A 19,149-nucleotide genomic window follows, 5' to 3' on the forward strand; every position below is an offset into this window, starting at 1 on the left:
ATTTACCCAAGATGAATCAAAAACAGATGTATACACAAAGACATATAGACAAATGTTCACAGCATATTTACTCATAGTAGGCAAAAGGTGGAAACAATCCAGTGTCCATCAACTGATAAATATATAAACAAAATATGGCCTATGCATACAAGGTAATATTACTTGGCCATGTAAAGAGATGAAATACCAATTCATACTACAACACTGATGAACCTTAAAAACATTATGCTCAGTGAACGAAGCCAGACACAAAAGGCCACATGTCCTGTGATTCCATTTATATGAGATTTTTGGAAAGCTATAGACAAAACTCTAGAGACAGAGAGTAGATAGTTTCAGTGAATCAAGATAATGAGGTAAATGGAAGTGATTGCTAATGGGTGTGGAGTTTCTTTTCCAGTGCTCTGGAATTAAGTACTGGGGATGGTTCACAACTCTGTGAATATACTGAAACTCACTGAATTGTACACGTTAAAGGGTGAATTTTATTGCTTTTAAATTATGTCTCAATTTTTGAAATTACTATTATTTCTCCCAAGCACTCTACAGATTGTTCTAATAAAACTTGCAAAAGAATATTTTCATTAAAGCACCTATTTATATATTTTGTTCTGAAGAAAAAGACAATAGTGACTTCACAATCAATATTCTAGACGGCATGAAATTGTACCAGTTTTAAGTGTCTGCGTAGATGGAGGAGTCCAGCGTTTCTCTCATGTTACACCGTGAAGAAGAATCCTGGTTCATCGTGTCCATTCTCGTTAGCTTTGAACAGGCCCTTCTCACTTGGTGGTGTTCTTCAGTTGCTAAGCCGTGTCTGACTATTTGCGAGTTTGACCAAATGTTTATCATTCTGCAGTTGAGGGAAGAATCCTCAGTGTTTCAGTCCCACAGTCTCTCGTCTGCTCTCGCTCATTCCCAGGTGCTGCCTTTCCCGAGCCAGGTGGTGTACAACAGAGTGGGCAAGTGTGGGAGTCGGACCGTCGTCCTGCTTCTGAGAATCTTGTCAGAGAAGCACGGATTCAATTTGGTCACGTCAGACATTCACAACAAAACCAGGCTTACTAAGAATGAACAAGTAAGTTGTCTTTGCTTCATTTGCACCATTAGTGGGTGCCTTCCGGAACACCCTTTCACCCCTACCAAATGAATACCAGAGTTACAATATCATACTGTATTTTTGCCAGGTGTGGAAGGAAATTTAAGTTGAGGGTTCTGACAGACGTCTGTAAACCAGGAAGTTTCCCTGAAGGGATACGTTTATTAAAACCAGTGAAGGATAGAGTACATGGTCATTGTTTAGCTAAAATTAGCAGTGCTTAAATCTCACATAGGTACGCCACTGAGCTATAGGTAACACTGACATCTTGGGAGCAAAAATAAGAAAACTTGATTTTAATATTTCTTCCTTTGCATTTCCTCACAAATGTCCTAAGTTTTTATGGTTATATAATAAAGAGAAAACCCTCGTTGGGCCAGGAATCTGGTTGGTTGATGGGGGCATGAGCTTCCTATTATGGTAAGTTCGGGGGGTCTTGAGGCGCCAAAACAGCTCTTGGCTTCTTTAGTGGTAGCAAAAGAATTACCCCACCTCCTGGGAACAAATCTGCCCTAAGACGCTGACCCATATGAGGCCCATGCGGGTGGTGGTCAGGAAGCTGGGAAGACAGATTCCACTTTATAAGCTGACACCAAAATAGGGTTGATAGTCTCCACTGAGATGCTTTGTTAGTGTAGACAACAGGCCTAGTGCTCTCATAATCATTTTACAGGGTCAAGTGTATTAGCTTGGTCTCAAAAAGTTGCTTTGGTCCTCTTAGGTATTTAGAATGGGTGAATAGGGCAGGCTTTCCTGGTGGCTCAGTGGTAAAAAATCTGCCTGCAATGCGGGCGACCTGGGTTCGATCCCTGGGTTGGGAAGATCCCCTGGAGGAGGGCATGGCAGCCTGTTCCAGTGTTCTTGCCTGGAGAATCCCCCTGGACAGAGGTGCCTGGTGGGCTGCAGTCCATTGGGTCCCACAGAGTCGGACATGACTGAAGCGACTAAACAGCAGCAGCAGCATAAGTCAGGGCTCTTCAGAGAACAGTACCAGCAGGATGGAGATATATCTATCAAAAGATAAACAGATATCAGTGTACAGATGGACAGACAGACAGGAATGGAGATGTACTCTGAGGAATTGGCATATGCAATGATGGAGGCTGAGAAGTCCCACACTCTGCCATCTGTAAGTTGAAGGCCCAGTAAAGCCATTGGTGAAACTGAGCTCGAGCCCGAGTGTGAAAGCCTGAGAAGCAGGCGAGCCCATGATGTAAATCCCATGACGTAAGGGCAGGAGAATATAATATGAGATGTCTCCGTTTAGTCAGTGAAGCAGGAAAAAAAAAATCACTTCCTCCTTCTTCCACATTTTGTTCTACTCAGGCCTTCAAGGGATTGGATGAGGCCCACCCACGCTGGGGAGGGATATCTACTGAGTCCAACTGATTCCAATGTTCATCTCATCCAGAAGCACTCTCACAGACACACTGGGAAATACTGCTTAATCTGGGCATCCCTTGGCCAGTCAAATTGACACATGAAATTTAACCATCACACCACTCAGTGACTAGGTAAATTTAGGGAATAAACAAGGTGCATGGTTTACTAAGGTGAGACCCTAATACTATGTCTACTTCTGTCTTACACGATCTTCACCTTTCAGGCATTCAAAACCTCACACACGCAGGGAATATGCAATAGCCTTCCTGTCTCTCTTGTCACAGGGAATGGTAGGACTGTTTTGAGAGTGTAACGCTGCCAGCAGTACTTGCTATAATGTCTGTGTGTTTACTGTCTTCCACAGTATAGAGATCAAAATGCCCATTTCTTTGAAAACTTCCACCAAGGGGTCTCTGAGTAACAAGTCTAAATAGTCATAAGCAATAAGCAAAAAAAAAAAAAAAAAATTTGAGATTAGATAGCTCAGTTGGTAAAGAATCTGCCTGCAATGTGGGCGTCCTGGGTTCCATCCCTGGGTTGGGAAGGCCCCCTGGAGAAGGGAACAGCTACCCACTCCAGTATTCTTGGGCTTGCCTTGTGACTCAGCTGGTAAAGAATCCGCCTGCAATGTGGGTGACCTGGGTTCGATCCCTGGGTTGGGAAGATTCGCTGGAGAAGGGAACGGCTACCCACTCCAGTATCCTAGCCTGGAGAATCCCATGTGCTATACAGTCCGTGGGGTCACAAAGAGTCAGACATGACTGAGTAACTTTCACTTTCACTTTCTCACAAGTTTTGTGGTAGGTGCTCAATAGAAAAATTATATTTGGTGACATTTTAAATATCACATTCTATCAGTAATTTTCATGGGGTAGGTTTTCTGATTTCCATATCTGATTGAAGAACAAATATAATTAGGGCTGGTTATACCCTTTTTGCCTGGAAAATCCCATGGACGGAGGAGCCTGGTAGGCTGCAGTCCATGGGGGTTGCTAGAGTTGGACACAACTGAGCGACTTCACATTCACTTTTCACTTTCATGCATTGGAGAAGGAAATGGCAACCCACTCCAGTGTTCTTGCCTGGAGAATCCCAGGGATGGGGAAGCCTGGTGGGCTTCGTCTATGGGGTCGCACAGAGTCGGACACGACTGAAGCGACTTAGCAGCAGCAGCAGCATGCCTTTTTAACTCCCTGAAAGAGAGCAACTATAATAAATAGCCTATGCGATTGCAATGTTATTATAAATAAAAAATTTGGTTTTCTTTTGAGTCTTTCAGTCAGCTATCAGATTAGACTTAAAATGTTCCTATGTATGGATATTATGCCCAGTTCTTAAAGCCTAACAAAGTATAGTACCTGGACTTTAGTTCCCACTGCAGTAAAGTGTAAAAACTCAGAGGGAGCAAAGTAATGAGAATATTAGACCCTAAGATGTTCAGGAAGGCCCTAGAAAAACAAGCACAAAATATGATATTTGAATATACTCTGGAATTTTAAACAAATCAACCTACTTTGTTTCCTATGATGAACTGTAAAGGGAAGGACTTAGACTAAAAATGAAGAATAATTTACTAATGGTACACAAATTGTAAAGTCTTTTAGAAAGGGTTAAAGTCAAAGTCAATCCTTTCCTCTAAAACAGAGGTTAGTTCTCATCTGTTTGGAATGATTGGCTTGTCTGGAAGCCAGGGAAAAGACTAGACAATCTTTTAAGGTTCTTTCCAGCCCTGTGATTCTGTGATATATTTATACAGTTTCTGCCATGATCTGTGTATAATTAGTTGAAGCATTTCTGATTCCTGTGGTCAGTGTGACCTAGAATATACTTCATTACTTAGTTATTGCAGATTCCTATTAAATTATAAGGCAAGTTTTAAAAAACTTAAGGGAAAGGTATAGATACGGTAGAAAAAGCCAACAAACAATTTTGATGTACAAACAAGCATAAGGATAGTGACAGTTGCCTCTCTGGAGCTAGCTGACCGGGCTGGGACATACAAGGGGAGCCAGGAAACTCCAGGACAAGAAACCAAGTTTGAAGTAGTTCAAAGAAGACTTGAAACCAAGTCTCAAGAATGTTTAAAGAAACTCTTTCTTTGTTACATGCATCCTTTTTCTAAAGATTCAAAGTGCATGAAACAAGTAGAGAAAAATTTTTATTTTAACCTAATATATTCAAGAAATAATCTGTGGTGTGAATAGCTCCCTTTTCTTGGTAATTTATTAAAGGAAAGGGGAGTATGTGATTTAGGAGATGAGTTATAATTTTATAGTCAGTGGTTCTTAACATGAAAGAGTAGAACTCTGAAAATGTAGTTCCCATGGCAACATTGTTCTCTGGAGTTAATGACAAGTCTGCTTTGGTGCAGTACGAGTTAAATGGACTCTTGTGGGCTGGCCCGGGACTCTCTCCACCATGTCGAACATTTCTTTTATGAGAAAATGTGTTCCAAGTTCCAAACTACTGACTTACAAATGAACTTTGGAAAAGTAACCGCTTATGAGACTAAAGACTGGAATCATCTGTATCATTGCATCCATACTCAATGGCATCTCTCTGGGCTAGAGTCAAATTCACACATACATTTCTCCCTGGAGGGTACCTGTCATCTCACACACACATGCACACACACATACACACACAAACCCATTGAGTACTAGATTTTAAAAAACCTATTTCATGGAGTAAGACACTGAAGGGATTATTAAAAAGGAAAGAGAGCATGAAGACAGCAAATGTTACAACATCAATAAAAATCCCATTACATCTGCCCTTATAAGAAATAGAAATGTCTTTGAAGTTAATATTTTAGAAAACTCTGCCTCCACAGAAGAACATGGACAGCTGGTGCTGGCCAAATGTTGGACCTTTTGCAGGGCATATAATGGGAACTCAGGATGACATCATTTGATTTATGCTCTAAAACCAGATTTAAATCGCTTGGGCTAGTTTAGATACTTTCTTGGAAAACAGAGATCATGTACAACCTAAAAGATAAAGAACCATTTTCCAGAAGGCAGGATGTGTGATTTCCAAAAGACTCATACCCATCTTTGTTAATGGTCTGACCCTATCTTTCAGAATGCTGCTCTGAGGATAATAAAAGCCAATATGTCAGAGGCATATCACAGACCTAAGAAGTCAAAATGATTTCATTCCTGTTGAAGAAGGGCAAAAACTGTTGGCATATGAACCTAAAAGATGGAGAAAGCAAATACATTTCCAATTTTTATTTAGACTGAAGCTATGTATGTGTTCAATCACTTTAGTCATGTCTGACTCTTTGTCACCCCATGGACTGTAGCCCCCCAGTCTCCTCTGTCCATGGGATTCTCCAGGTAAGAATACTGGAGTGGGTTGCCATTTCCTCCTCCAGGGGATCTTCCTGACCCAGGGAATGAACCTGCATCTCCTGCGTCTCCTGCTTTCCAGGTGGATTCTTCACTGCTGAGCCACCAGGGAAGTCCGTACTGAAGCTATGGAGGATTCCAAACTGAAATAGCAGCACCTGCTCTGTGCTAATTGTTTTACTTTATTATTTCATTTAATTTGTTTGGACCTAAAACTAGACCAGTAAGTGGGTACGATTTCCTATTTTATGGATGAGAAAACTAAAACAGCCTGATGAAGTCACTTTCCAAATATAATAAAACTGACTGTCCATAGCACTTGGGCTTGAACTTGGGCCCTCCCGAATTTAGGAGCCACCCTCCTAATGCAGTGGCTATATGCTCTGGTTGCACAGCAGGATCTTTTTAAAACAAAAAAAACAAATGTTTATTTTTTAATATATTTTTGTCTGTGCTGGGTCTTCCTTGCTGTGGGCTTTTCTTTAGTTTTGGCAAGCAAGGGCCACTCTCTGTGGTGTGTGAGTTTCTCTTTGCAGCAGCTTCTCTTGTTGCGGCTCCCACGATCTAGAGCACAGGCTCAGTAGTTATGGTACACGGGTTTAGCTGCTATGCGGCTTCTGGGAACTTCCTGGGTCAGGGATTGAACCTGTGTCTCCTGCATGGGCAGGCAGATTCTTTACCACTGAGTCACCAGGGAATCCCCAGCACAGCCTTATGATTATGTAGTTGCTGTATGTAGCCCTTCTTCTGGAGATTCTGGGGTAGAGTCCAGAAAAGTTTTTATTTTTTTGATCAAGCACCACAGGAGTTTCAGAGTTAAGGTTGTTGTTGTTGTTTAGTTGCTAAGTCATGTCTGACTGTTTTGTGACCCCATGGATTGTAGCTGCCAGGCTCCTCTGTCTGTGGGATTTTCCAGGCAAGAATACTGGAATGGGTTGCCATTTCCTCCTCCAGGGGGTCTTCCCGATCCAGGGATTGAACTTGTGTCTTCTGCATTGGCAGGTGGATTCTTCACTACTGAGCCACCAGGGTTAAGGATCCTTGTCAAAACCATCATATCAGCATTTCTCTAAGTGTGTTCCTGAGAAATTTAGTCTCCTAAGACATTGGGGGAAAAAATGAAAATATCATGACTTAAAAAGTTTGGAAAATGCTATCTCCTTGTCCCCCTCTAGGAAAGTCACCACAATATTCACATTTTAAAGACTCTGAGAATTCTTTTAATTAAAAACAAAACAAAAAAGTCTGTTTAATCAGCTTTCACCTAAAGTGTCCCAGTCTGAGTTGGCCAGGGGACTCTTTATAGTGTTCGTGGCTCTCAATTGCATCCCACAGAACTCTGAGTCACAGTTCAGAGCTGGCGGACCAGCCTACACACTTCCATCAGTCATACCAGTAAAGGCTACTCTTTCACTATAAACTTCACATCTGCAGTGACTCTATTCACTAGCCATTCAAATGACTAAACTCTTGAAAAGTATTCAAAGAACAGTGGATACAGCCCCTATGTCAGTGTGTTCTAGAGTGCCGTACCCTCTTTGTCAGAAACAGAATTTCTTTATGGTGTTTTAATTTCCCTTCCCCACTGCTCTCAGCCACTGCATAGTCCATGTCTGACTGGGACTACAAAGCATTGCAACTCTGGAAGAGAAAACCCACCGAAAGAAACCACATTAGACTTGGAAACCATCTTGGGGCCACTGGGGTTCCTCCCAGGCTTCCCTAAGGCAGAGTCAACTGGCCTCTGTTAAAAGCAAAGGTTGACTCATTCATTTTGAGGCTGGTCCCACCACTGTTTACTTGTTGTGATGAATATTCATTGAGGACCTTCTGTTATTGCTGTAGACTGAGCATCAGACAGCATACTAGATGCTTGTGCATCTCTTTTTAATCCTTTAAGCAACATTATTAGGAAAGTATTATCACCCCCTTAAAAAGGAAAAAAACCAAATGCTCAAGAAGATATGGGAGAACAAGAATGGAAAATGAACTGGGATCAAATCCCAAAGAACCTTGAATGTTAGGCTAAGGAGGTAGAACATCATTCATGGGCAATGGGAGGTCAGTAAAAAATGGTTCTTAACCATCATGGGCATCAGAATATTCTCAGGAGCTTTTCACATATGTTTCTAGGTCTACTATGAAATACTGAGTTATACTCTTAATGGTGGCGCCCAGGTATTTGTATCTTGTGGGGGAGCAGGAAACTCCCCAGGAGATGCTCGGGCACAATTCTAGTGAAGAATCATTGCAGGAAAGGATCTAATTATTAGAAAATTTTCCTTTAATTAAAGGGAATCCTCCACTAAACAAGAAAAATTCCTCTTTCACCTGCTGCTGCTGCTAAGTCACTTCAGTCGTGTCCAACTCTGTGTGACCCCATAGATGGCAGCCCACCTGAGAATCCCTTAAACCTCTGAAGACATTGTGTCAGAGGCCTGCACATTTATCCCAGAAGCCTAACTGTTGCTTGAGATGTTTTGGAAAAGTCTCCTCAGAATGACCCTCAGAGTTCTCTGACCTTAGAGTAGGAAGGATGTGTCCACAGGCATCAGAGCTGCTCCAAGTGGACTTTGGAGTCAAACCAAACTTAGCTGAGTCCATCTCCACGCCACAGGGCTAAGTTCACCCAGTGCTGCAAACAAGGTCTTATCTTGGAGTTCTATAGACAAAAATATGAGTCTGCTAGTGAAAACTCAGTGCAGAGAAAAGAGGGGGAAAGGAGGAAACCACAAGCTCTGAAAAATTAAAATGTTTTCTCCTCTGGTTCAAGTTGTAGCCGCGAGGTTGATTTTCTCTGTTCAGATGCAGCCTTCCGTGCCTTGGTCACATCTTTACTCCCCCTGGTGGTCCTCTTCTTCATTGCAGGCATGTGTTGTGTGACTCCTTAGCGAGGAGCTGAAGGTGGGAGGGCCATCCTACCTCCTTCAAGAGGGGCTTTCTTCATGCAGGAGGAAGAGGGAAAGGTAACCAGAGCCCACAGCCATCCTCCTGGCCTCTGAGGTTAAAGGGCCAAGGAGTTCTCTTCTGAGCTACTCCTTATTTGGCTTTGATGTGTAAAAGCATGTTTTTTCTTTCATTTAAGATGTTGTGCAAAATTATGGGACATCTAGTTGTTTATGAGTGACACAAGAACTCAGATCAGAGTAGGGTCAATGCTCTGTCAGTTACGGCTGACAAGCATCTCCCAAGGAAGTCTTTTACTAACTAGCTGTGTTTATAGAACTGCAGGTAAAGGTTTTCTGCTCTGTCATCTCAGCCAGTTAGGTTGAAAGCAAAAGATTAAAAGCTACTGCCTGGTACATCCTCTGCATTATAAATTCTGTTTGATTCTTGCCTCTTTTTTTTAAACTTCAGTTCTATCTCATTCTCAGATGTACTGTGATTCAACTTCTTCTTTTAGATCCATTCCATTACAGAGTTATTTTTCATTCTTTTTATTTGTAGTATTTTAAATTCATTTCTGGCTTGTTGAACTATTTTCCCACCGAGAACTTTAAAAAATATTCTCTCTGATATTTTGATGCTTTTATTTTTATTACTTTTAATGCTTTTCCATCTGTTAGAACTTTCTTTTGATTTTTAAACCCATCACAAAAAGATAGAAAATTCATATCTTCATAAACCCTCTTTAGTCTCCAGAGTTATTTTGCTAACCGACCCCTTCCTCCCATTTTAACAGGTTATATATAGATCAAAAAGCAGTGGGAATGGTGAGGAGATTGCAGTTTAGTGATAAGCAGCAGGATTTTTGGTGTCAGGTAGACTTGGGTTTAAATCCTGGCTTCACTTTGTTGTAGTGGTGAGATCATAAGCAATCTATGCAGCTTTTCTGTGCCTCAGTTTCTTAACCTGTAAACCCTGGATGATAGTTAACTCATGGAGTCATTTAAAGGTGAAATGCCAGTATGTACATAAAGAGCATCTTGATTCAGTGATAGCCTGGAAAACACTCAGAAAATGATGGTTTGTTTTGTGTTGTTACATCCTAGAGGGTGAAATAGTAAAACTGTTAGCTCCATGTGACACCACGGTAATGAATGCACAAATCTGTCCCAGAAAGCCTGAATTCACAGCCTCGGTGATAATTCTGTCTTCAGTGAACTGTATATTTCTTAACTCCAAAAATGTTTTTCTAGAGGAGGTCTGTGCGTGCATGCTAAGTCACTTCTGTCGTGTCCAACTGTTTGCAACCCTGTGGACTATAGCCCGCCGGGCTCCTCTGTCCATGGGATCCTCTAAGCAGGATTACTGGAGTGAGGTGCCACGCCCTCCTCCGAGGGATCTTCCCCCTGCCCCCAGAGATCGAACCCCCCTCTCTTGCATCTCCTGCATTGGCAGGTGGGTTCTTTACCACTAACACCACTCTGGAAGCCCCCAAAAGGGGGTACTTTATTGCATAAACAGTTATGGGTATGTATTCTATGTAGGCACCTGGGCTTGGCTTTCTGGGGGATAAATAAAACCTGGCCACCACCCTCAAGGAGCTTTCAATCTGGTTCAAAGCCAGGACACAAACCCAGCTATAATGTAACGTAAACGGAGCATGTCCTAGAAAATTCTCAGAGTGCTGCAGGAAGTTAAAGAAAACAATGATATCTCTAGCCAATGATGTTCAAAACCAAACCCATTTCCCCTCCCTTCTGGAGGCAGATTGCTTCCTCCTGCAGTGTTTCCCATCTCCACGAATGGGTACCACCACATGTTCAGACCCCAGCCAGGACTAAAAAGGAAGCTCCATTGACCATGCCCTCTCCTTCCCTTATGTTGCCAGCTGCTACAGTCTCAGCACAGTCTCCCTCCTTAATATACCCAAATCTCTCCATCTGTTCTCACTTCCATGAACCTCATTCCTTGTTTCTGAAACAGTTGAGCCTTAGAGTTTCCTGGCATGCTTGTTAAAATGCAGATTGATGGGCCCCACCTCCAGACTTTCTTCTAATTCCATAGGTGTGGAGTGAGGCCTGAGATTTTGTGTTCTTATTAAACACATGTCCTGGGCTTCCCTGGAGTCTCAGTGGTAAGAATCTCCTTGCCAGTGCAGAAGACACGAGTTCAATCCCTGGGTCAGGAAGATTCTCTGGGGAAGGAATGGCAACCCACTCCAGTATTCTTGCCTGGGAAAGCACGTGGACAGAGGAGCCTGGTGGACTACAGTCCATCGGGTCACAAAGGAGTCAGACACGACTTAGGGACCAAACAACATAAGCAGGTGTCCGGGTGATACTGATGTAGCTGGTATGGGAACCACACTGAGAAGTGATGAGTCCATGACCTCATCATTTCCTGTTGAGATTATTTCTGTCTTCCTCACTAAACTTTCTGCTTCTAATCCTTACTCTCTTTTTCACCTGACCTTAGATCTGAGAGAAGAAAAAAAATCCTTTCTGGCTGTAGATAAATGTCGAAATCCTTCATGAGACCAGCAAGACCCTCAGTTACCCAGTTTTTACCTTCCTCTCTAGTCTTGTTTACTGCCTTGCTGATTCCGTGCCTGCCCGCCTGGCAGTTTTAATAGCCAAGTCATTTTTGTGTTTTGTGCTTTGCATCTGCTGTTCACTCTGTCTGCCATGCTGAGAGTCCCTTTCTTCTCTTATTGACTCCTGTGTATCCTTGGAAACCACTGAGAAACACCTCCTTATCAAAGCATTACCTCTCCATCTGCAGGTCGGGACAGGCATTCCACCTCCATGCTTTCTATCCCATGATCGTTATCACATGATGATACGTGCCTGTTTATCCACTTCTCCCACAAGTCTCTGAGCTTCCTGAGAGCAAGAACCAAATCTTTTATTTTTAAAGCCACAATCCAGAGTGGCACATAGCCTGACATAGTTGAAAATCAATGATTGTTGAATGAAAAAACTTCAGGAAGGCTACCTGGAGGAGGCAAGCATTTTAGCTAGTTGTAAAGAGTGATTAGAATGTGGACATGCAGAGAGAAGAGGAAGAACATTCTAGAAGAAGAATCTTGAGCCCGAGTTTGGACATGGTCAGTCTTGGACATGGTGTATGGAAGGAATATGGAGGAGTCTAGTTTGGCTATAGGATGGGGGATCTTGAGGGTCAATTGAGGGAAATAGTAAAGATAAAATTAACTTGACTCAGTAAGGGATTGAATATGGGAGTCCAGGAAAGACACAAATCAAATATGAGGATATGGAGAGAACCATTAACTGGAAAGGAGTAAAGACGGATGAGGATTAAGAGTGTGGTTTTGGCCAGGGTAGATTTGGGGATACCATTAGGACACATTCCACTGTCTTGTCTTTCTATGTCTTCCCATTGATTTTATTCAGGTTTTGATCTCCAGGGCTTGGTAAGCACCCAAAATAAATGCTGAATGAATGAATGAATTCAGTGGAATCAAAATAAAGGCTAGCAGTGGTCCTGCATGAGCCAAGGCAAAGGAGAGTTAGTTTCTGTGATAATTTTAAGTAATGTCTTTGCCACTCACACAGATAAGACTCAGGTGAGAGAAATGTAGGCTGCTGGCAGCGTTGGGAGAACCAAGGGGGAACTCAGGTGATGGCCAGCAGGTGCTCAGGAGACGGTTGCTTGTTACTCGAAATGGGGAAGGTTAGCATTTGTGAGGGCTTCCCAGGGGGCACTAGTGATAAAGAAGCTGCCGGTCAGTGCAGGAGATCTAAGAGACGTGCGTTTGATCCCTGGGTCGGGAGGATCCCCTGGAGGAAGGCATGGCAACCCACTGCAGTATTTTTGCCTGGAGAATCCCGTGGACAGAGGAGTCTAGCGAGCTACAGTCCATAGGGTCGCCAAGAGTCAGACACGACTGAAGCGACTTAGCATGCACAGCGTTTGTGAAGATGGTCAAATGACACCGTCTTCACAAGCTGTGAACACAATGCCGTGGACTGAAGATTGTGGTACTTCATGTGGAGTTTCCTATTTCATGTGCAGGACAAAATTCATGAGAGCTGAAACGTACAGTCTGACTACCCTATACTAATGTGATAAATGCAAGCATTAGTAACTTTTCTCTATTTAAAGAGATGTCTAGAAAGAGTTATGCATTGTCATCACTAATCCATTTTTCCTCGTGAAATAGACAGCTTTATGCCTATTATGACACTGTTCTCAAAATCTAACCACTACTGTTCTTCTCTTAAATTTAACACATTGACATGTGTTTAGAGAATGTAATATAATGTTGAATATGTGAAGGAAACAGGTTTTCTTCTGACCCATTTTTCCAGTCTTGTGTAATCCTAGAGGGCTTTCTCATATTACTCTTATGTGTACAGAGAAATAGCTGAAGAAAAATAATCTAAAGATTAAGGCATTGAATGGTCACTATTTTAAACATACACACAGTTACGCTTCTAAGCAGACAACCTCAGCAATCAGTTACTTTCGGCTGTGCTCCCAAATCAGTAATTCTGCTGGTAGATCTATCAAAAATGAAAATTCATAATGTGAAGGAAGCTGGAAGTTTTATTAACCAAAAACAAGCGCTGGGGCATGCAGGGGATTGTAAAGGATAAACAGAAGATAAAGAGGCAGGATTCAATTTCCTTTTACATGCAAGCTTGGGGACAGGCAGACCATTATTCACCCATGCCTGCCACTGACCAACAGAAGCCCTGGGTTATGAACTGCAAGTCATCTGCTTTTAAAATTCAATTTCATTTCTTCAAACAGTCGTTGTGAGCACGAATGTCTAATGAAAGAGTTTACGCCACGACGTCCTAGAGTAACCATCTGTAAGTCATGGACTCGTTGGAATTAATTCATTTAACAAATATTTATGGAGCATTTCCGTGTGTGTCAGCTCTGAGCTAGACAGGAGGGAACAAGGCAGACCAGGTTTCCGTCACGCTTGAGACAAACCTCGAGTTCCAGACTCCCATTTTATTGTTGTTGCTACTGTAGTTAACACATGAATGACCGTTTTTGTTTCCAACTTGAGCTATTTCATAAAATATGAAGTGCTGCCCTTCTGATGTCTGTCCAAAGTAGCAATTTTCAATGTGCTTCTTAAAAATTCCAGAGTGTCAGCTTTGATGGGGCAAATAAGAAAATCTAAGGAAAGTGGAATTCAGGAAGTCAGGGAGTCATAAGAATGCTTGGAATTTCTAACAGATTTTACTAAACGTTTTCTGTATCATGACATGTTCCAGAAGACTGTAAATGTTAGTTTGTACAAATTAAAACTACTTTTTGCCTTGCTGATAACTGCAAATAAATAATTCAGATGACCACCCACCAAAACCCGAGAACATTTTTTGGGGAGTGGTGGGGGGGGGTTGTTACGTGTGCCCTCTGAAATACTTGTTTTGTAAATTTCATAATCAAAGGGAAAAATAATGAGATAGTGCCTCATTTTATTTCTACTTTTCAATTCTGCAGAACTAGTTTCAAATGTATTTCCCAGTAAGATCATTATAGAAATGCAAACTAATCATTAACCTTTGTCTTGATTTGACTTAAAGGGGAGGATTAAAGGCATTTTCTTACTTGCGTTTCAGGACAGCAACTCTGGCTCCTCCAGTTAAAATTACTTAAACTGTCACTTTTATTTCATGATGGCAGTTAACTAACTTAAATTCAGCACTGCACATTGCAAGAGCTTCTTTATTTTATTTAGTAAGGAGCCTTATGTAAAGTTCATAAGCACAAAGCATAGCTGTTTAGCCTGGTTCAAGAAGTAGTAAGTGAGGAAAAAAAGAGTTGGGGAGATAACCTTTAACTTAATATAGCTTGGTAAATTAAATCCTATATATGCTAATTTTATACTTTTTTTTTAATAGATGGAACTGATTAAAAATATAAGTACTGCCGAACAGCCCTATTTATTCACCCGACATGTTCATTTCCTCAACTTCTCAAGGTAAGATATTTTTCAATTTAATGGTTCTTTCATTTCTTTTGGGTACTTAGTCTCCTTCTAACAAACAATTACTTTAAAATCTACCTTCCTTTCCAAGGTAGTGTAATTGCCCTTCAAAAAACATGTTTAATCCATTTATTTTTTCAGTACAGGGATCAAAATTTGAAATATTTGGTTAAAAGCTTCATTTCTTTCTAAAAATACTATTCTTAAGTCTTGTGAAAACTTGAAATTATTTTTTAATGAGAAGCCACTTGACCTTATAGTTCTCAAAAAAAAATGTTTTGTATTGGAACAAAATAGACAAGAGATGGATATTTTAGCAGATATATTTCATTGCACATTTTTATACAACCTGCACCCACACAGGACTCTGGGAATAACTTGGAGGTGGAATTATGTGTATTTTGTGTGTGCTGTGCGTATGTTTAGTCGCTAAGATGTGCCTGACTCTTTATGACCCCATGGACCGTAGCCTGCCAGGCTCCTCTGTCCATGGGATTTTTCAGGCAAGCATACTAGGTTGCCATTTCCTCCTCCAAGGGATCTTCCTGACTCTAGGGTTGAGCCCATGTCTCCTGTGTCTCCTGCATTACAGGCAGATTCTTTACCCGCTGAGCCATCACAAAGCTAGGCCCAGCCTCTTTCTCTACCTTTTGAATACTCCATCTCATTTCTCTAAACCTTGCATGTTTGATGTTGGTGGGTATTTTAGAAATCTGTGCTTTTTTCCTCTTCACCCACAAGGACCTTTTGATACTAATGCAAACCTCAAATTTATGTGATTTGATCCTCTGTTAAATTGCTAACTGCACGTTCTGGGCATTCTCTTCCCCAGGGATCCCTTAGCACAGATTTCTTGTCACTGTACTTTACTGTAGCTCTCAGATTCCTCCTCTAAGGCGGGCCTGTCTGAGCTCACAGTTGAGGTTGACAGAGCACTAGGTCCTCCAGCCAATCCGCTGACTAGCCCCAGACCCTGGGCCTCCCCCATCAGCCATCTGACCAGCCCTTTCCTCACCGCTTTTCCCATGGGGATAACAGGACCTCACAGGCTCACAGGAGAATCCTATCTGTGCTGACCTTGTGGCCCCGAGGGCCAGCAACCAGGGAGGCCTGAGTTTGCACTGGGCAGTGCTTTGGCTGCCCTGCTGCAGGAAGCCTAACAGTCTGCAGGGCTGGGAGAAGAGTTTAGCCTTCAAAGAACTTTCCTGCTGTGCAGCGAGCCTTGTGCAAATGAAGTGTAAAGAGACAGATTCAGCAAAGCAAGTTACTAAGCAGCAAAGAGGAGTTGCTGCCTTATCTTTGAAAGCAAGTCTCCCCTGAAATTCCCCAGCCTCTCTAATACCCAGAGTTCTCTGGGCTGGTGAACAGGGGAAGAGGAGGACACCTGCGGAGTATCCTGGATTATCCTCGGTGGCCGGAATGGGGGATGGGAGTGTGTGTACCGCTTCCACAAGAGCTGTGTCTCCAACCACATTTCTAAAGTGGCTCGTCACTGCACTGTCCAGGGTATGTGCCTGTCTCCCACTTCCCTGGGGCCAAGAACATATAATTAGACGTAATTAGATAAGGAGGACTGGGTACTATTTTGGGTCATGTGTTTTACGACTTGTAGACAGCAGAGCACGGCCCCTCTGACCCCTTGATTCTCTCATGCACTTCCTTCCTCCCTTCTCTCTGCGTCACCCCTGACATCCTCATTCATTATTCTTTCTTCCTCTTTTTAAAATTTTTGTTGGACTATAGTTGATTTACAGTGCTGTGTTAATTTCTGCTGGACAGCAAAGTGAATCAGTTACACATATACCCATTCTTTTTAGATTCTTTTCCCATGTAGGCCATGACAGAGTATTGAGTAGAATTTCCTGTGCTCTAAGTCCTTATTCAGTTCAGTTCAGTTCAGTCTCTTAGTCGTGTCTGACTCTTTGTGACCCCATGAATTGCAGCACGCCAGGCCTCCCTGTCCATTACCAACTCCGGGAGTTCACCCAAACTCATCTGCATCGAGCTGGTGATGCCATCCAGCCATCTCATCCTCTGTCGTCCCCTTCTCCTCCTGCCCCTAATCCCTCCCAGCATCAGGGTCTTTTCCAATGAGTCAACTCTTCGCATGAAGTGACCAAAGTGTTGGAGTTAGGTCCTTATTAGTTATCTATTTTATGTATACAAGTGTGCATATGTCAATCCCAGTCACTCAGTGTATTACCCCCATAACCCATTAACCATAGGTTTGTCAAACCTCATTCATTTACTCCTCTTGCTTCCAGGGCAAATCTTTACAACCAAAACAAATTGCAATGCAACAAGTTTTCATAGTTAACTCAGGATATTATAGCATTCTAATTAATACATCAACACCAGTACCTTAATTGGATCAGCAGAGCTGGGCACAGTATGGTTGACCGTATTTTATCTTGGCCTCCACTATCAAATACAAGCCCAAGAGTTTATTTTTGATTGATTGAGTTCTGAAAGAAAAGAAAAAATGATAAACACCTTTTAGAGAACACTACCTCCCAGGGAAAGTGTCAGCCTGGCTGTCAGGATCTCTGGGTGTCAGACCTTCCCTTCGACCTTAGTCCCTCTGGTGGGAAGGGGAAATCTCCATGTTCCCGTCTCCAGGGGAGGGACAGTTCCCGCCCACCCCTGGTTTGTTGGAATGCTTAAAACCCCTGACGGAAAGCCCTTCAAGTTCTTGGAGAGAAGCGTATCATATGTATTCAAAGTAACATTTAAAAATATTTCTGTAGACGCCTCAGTCTGAACCCCCAGTTTGGCTCCTGTCCAGATGCAGCCTCGTGTTCAGTTGCTCAGTTGTGTCCAACTCTGTGGCAAGAATAGAGTGGGCTGCCATTTCCTGCGCCAAGGGATCTTCCTGACCCAGGGATCGAACCCACGTCTCTTGTGTCTTCCTGCATTGGCAATGGCACCCCACTCCAGTACTCTGGCCGGGAAAATCCCATGGACGGAGGAGCCTGGTGGGCTGCAGTCCCTGGGGTTGCTAAGAGTCAGACTCGACTGAGCGACTTCACTTTCACTTTTCACATTCATGCATTGGAGAGGGAAATGGCAGCCCCCTCCAGTGTTCTTACTTGGAGCATCCCAGGGACGGGGCAGCCTGGTGGGCTGCCGTCTATGGGGTCGAACAGAGTCGGACACTACTGAAGTGACTTAGCAGTAGCAGCAGCAGCATTGGCAGGTGGATTCTTTACCACTGCGCCACCTGGAGGCAGCCTCACCGTGTCTCTAACGTAACACTTTCAGGTCAGGGCTCTGCTCTGGCTGATTTCTCCTCCCTCCATCCCATTGTGTTCAGTTAAATACATACATATTGAGGACCCTGCACTAGGACGGGGGCTTCTACAGGGAACAAGAAATGTTGTCCTTGGGACTTCCCTGACGGTCCAGTGGCTGAGACTCCACGCTCCAAATGCAGGGAGCCTGGGTTCAATCCCTGGTCAGGGAACACGATCCCACATGCTACAACTAAGAGTTTCCCTGGTGGTGGTTTAGTTGCTAGGTCATGTTTGACTCTGAGACCCCATGGATTGTAGCTCGCCAGGCTCCTCTGTCCATGGAATTCTCCAGGCAAGAATACTGGAGTGGGTTGCCATTTCCTTCTCCAGGGAATCTTCCTGACCCAGGGATTGAACTTGTGTCTCCTGCATTGGCAGGCAGATTCTTTACCACGGAGCCACCAGGGAAGCCCCAAGAGTTCACATGCAGCAACTAAGACTCAGCACAACCAAATAGATAAATAAATATTAAAAATATAGAAAAGAAAAGAAATGTCCTTGCCTTCAGGGAACAGCAAGTTCTTCTTCCATTAAGGAAGGAGTGGCGTGTATGACGAGTTTAGGAGAAAGAATCACCGGGTGTTCCCAAGGGAAGTGGGAGAAGCAGGAGGCCCCGCTGATGGGCCAGCTGTGGACAAACGAAGGGGAGGGGCGTTGGCAGCCCAGGGACCAGCATAAGCGAAAACTGGGCAAAGAGAAAGATGGAAAGGAACCCTGTAAATGGGAGTCTCAAGCATGGGCGCAGCAGAAATGGAATGGCAGTGATGAACTGTAAGCAGGAAAAAACAGAGACCAGTCTGATCAGCTGGAATAAACTCATGCTGACTGTGGGCTCAATCTCACCCTCTCTTCCCACCCCACATGCACAAGGCCCACGGCCTCAACTACAAGACGTCCATAAACACACAGAGAAGGACAAATTGAACTTGAATACACTACAGGACTGTTACTAAACATGGCAATTTAAATCATCAGCCTTTCTTTTTCAAGGGAACAGTTTTCTTTCAGGAAAATTTCTTGGGTACAAACAGTGAACCGTGGGCATGTAAGGAAAATCCCCAATTATACAATTAACAGAGTAAAACATCTATGTTGGGACTCATTAAGAGGGCTTTCATATGCTTTTAAAACTGAGTTCTATATTTTGAATTATAAGACATAGAG

At 42.9% G+C, this 19,149-nt stretch overlaps 1 protein-coding gene and 1 long non-coding RNA gene across 3 annotated transcripts in view; one reads left to right on the forward strand and one right to left on the reverse strand.

Annotated features, from left to right (window-relative positions):
* UST (uronyl 2-sulfotransferase) overlaps window positions 1-19,149 on the forward strand; it is a 322,187-nt gene that overhangs the window by 199,162 nt on the left and 103,876 nt on the right. The window contains exons 3-4 of one of the 2 annotated variants that reach the window (XM_055535911.1): window positions 923-1,078; window positions 14,607-14,686. In XM_055535911.1, coding sequence (XP_055391886.1) covers window positions 923-1,078; window positions 14,607-14,686 — 236 coding nt within the window. The remainder of the gene's footprint in view (window positions 1-922; window positions 1,079-14,606; window positions 14,687-19,149) is intronic. The other variant, XM_055535912.1, reaches the window with a different exon arrangement.
* On the reverse strand, window positions 902-17,887 carry LOC129620131 (uncharacterized). Its single transcript, XR_008698400.1, has 3 exons — window positions 17,782-17,887; window positions 17,054-17,157; window positions 902-1,002 (listed from the first exon to the last, which is right to left on the reverse strand). It is a non-coding gene; the product is annotated as an uncharacterized LOC129620131 (long non-coding RNA).

Source organism: Bubalus kerabau, chromosome 9 (assembly GCF_029407905.1).
Source record: "Bubalus kerabau isolate K-KA32 ecotype Philippines breed swamp buffalo chromosome 9, PCC_UOA_SB_1v2, whole genome shotgun sequence".
In the NCBI taxonomy this organism is placed as follows: Eukaryota; Metazoa; Chordata; class Mammalia; order Artiodactyla; family Bovidae; genus Bubalus; species Bubalus kerabau.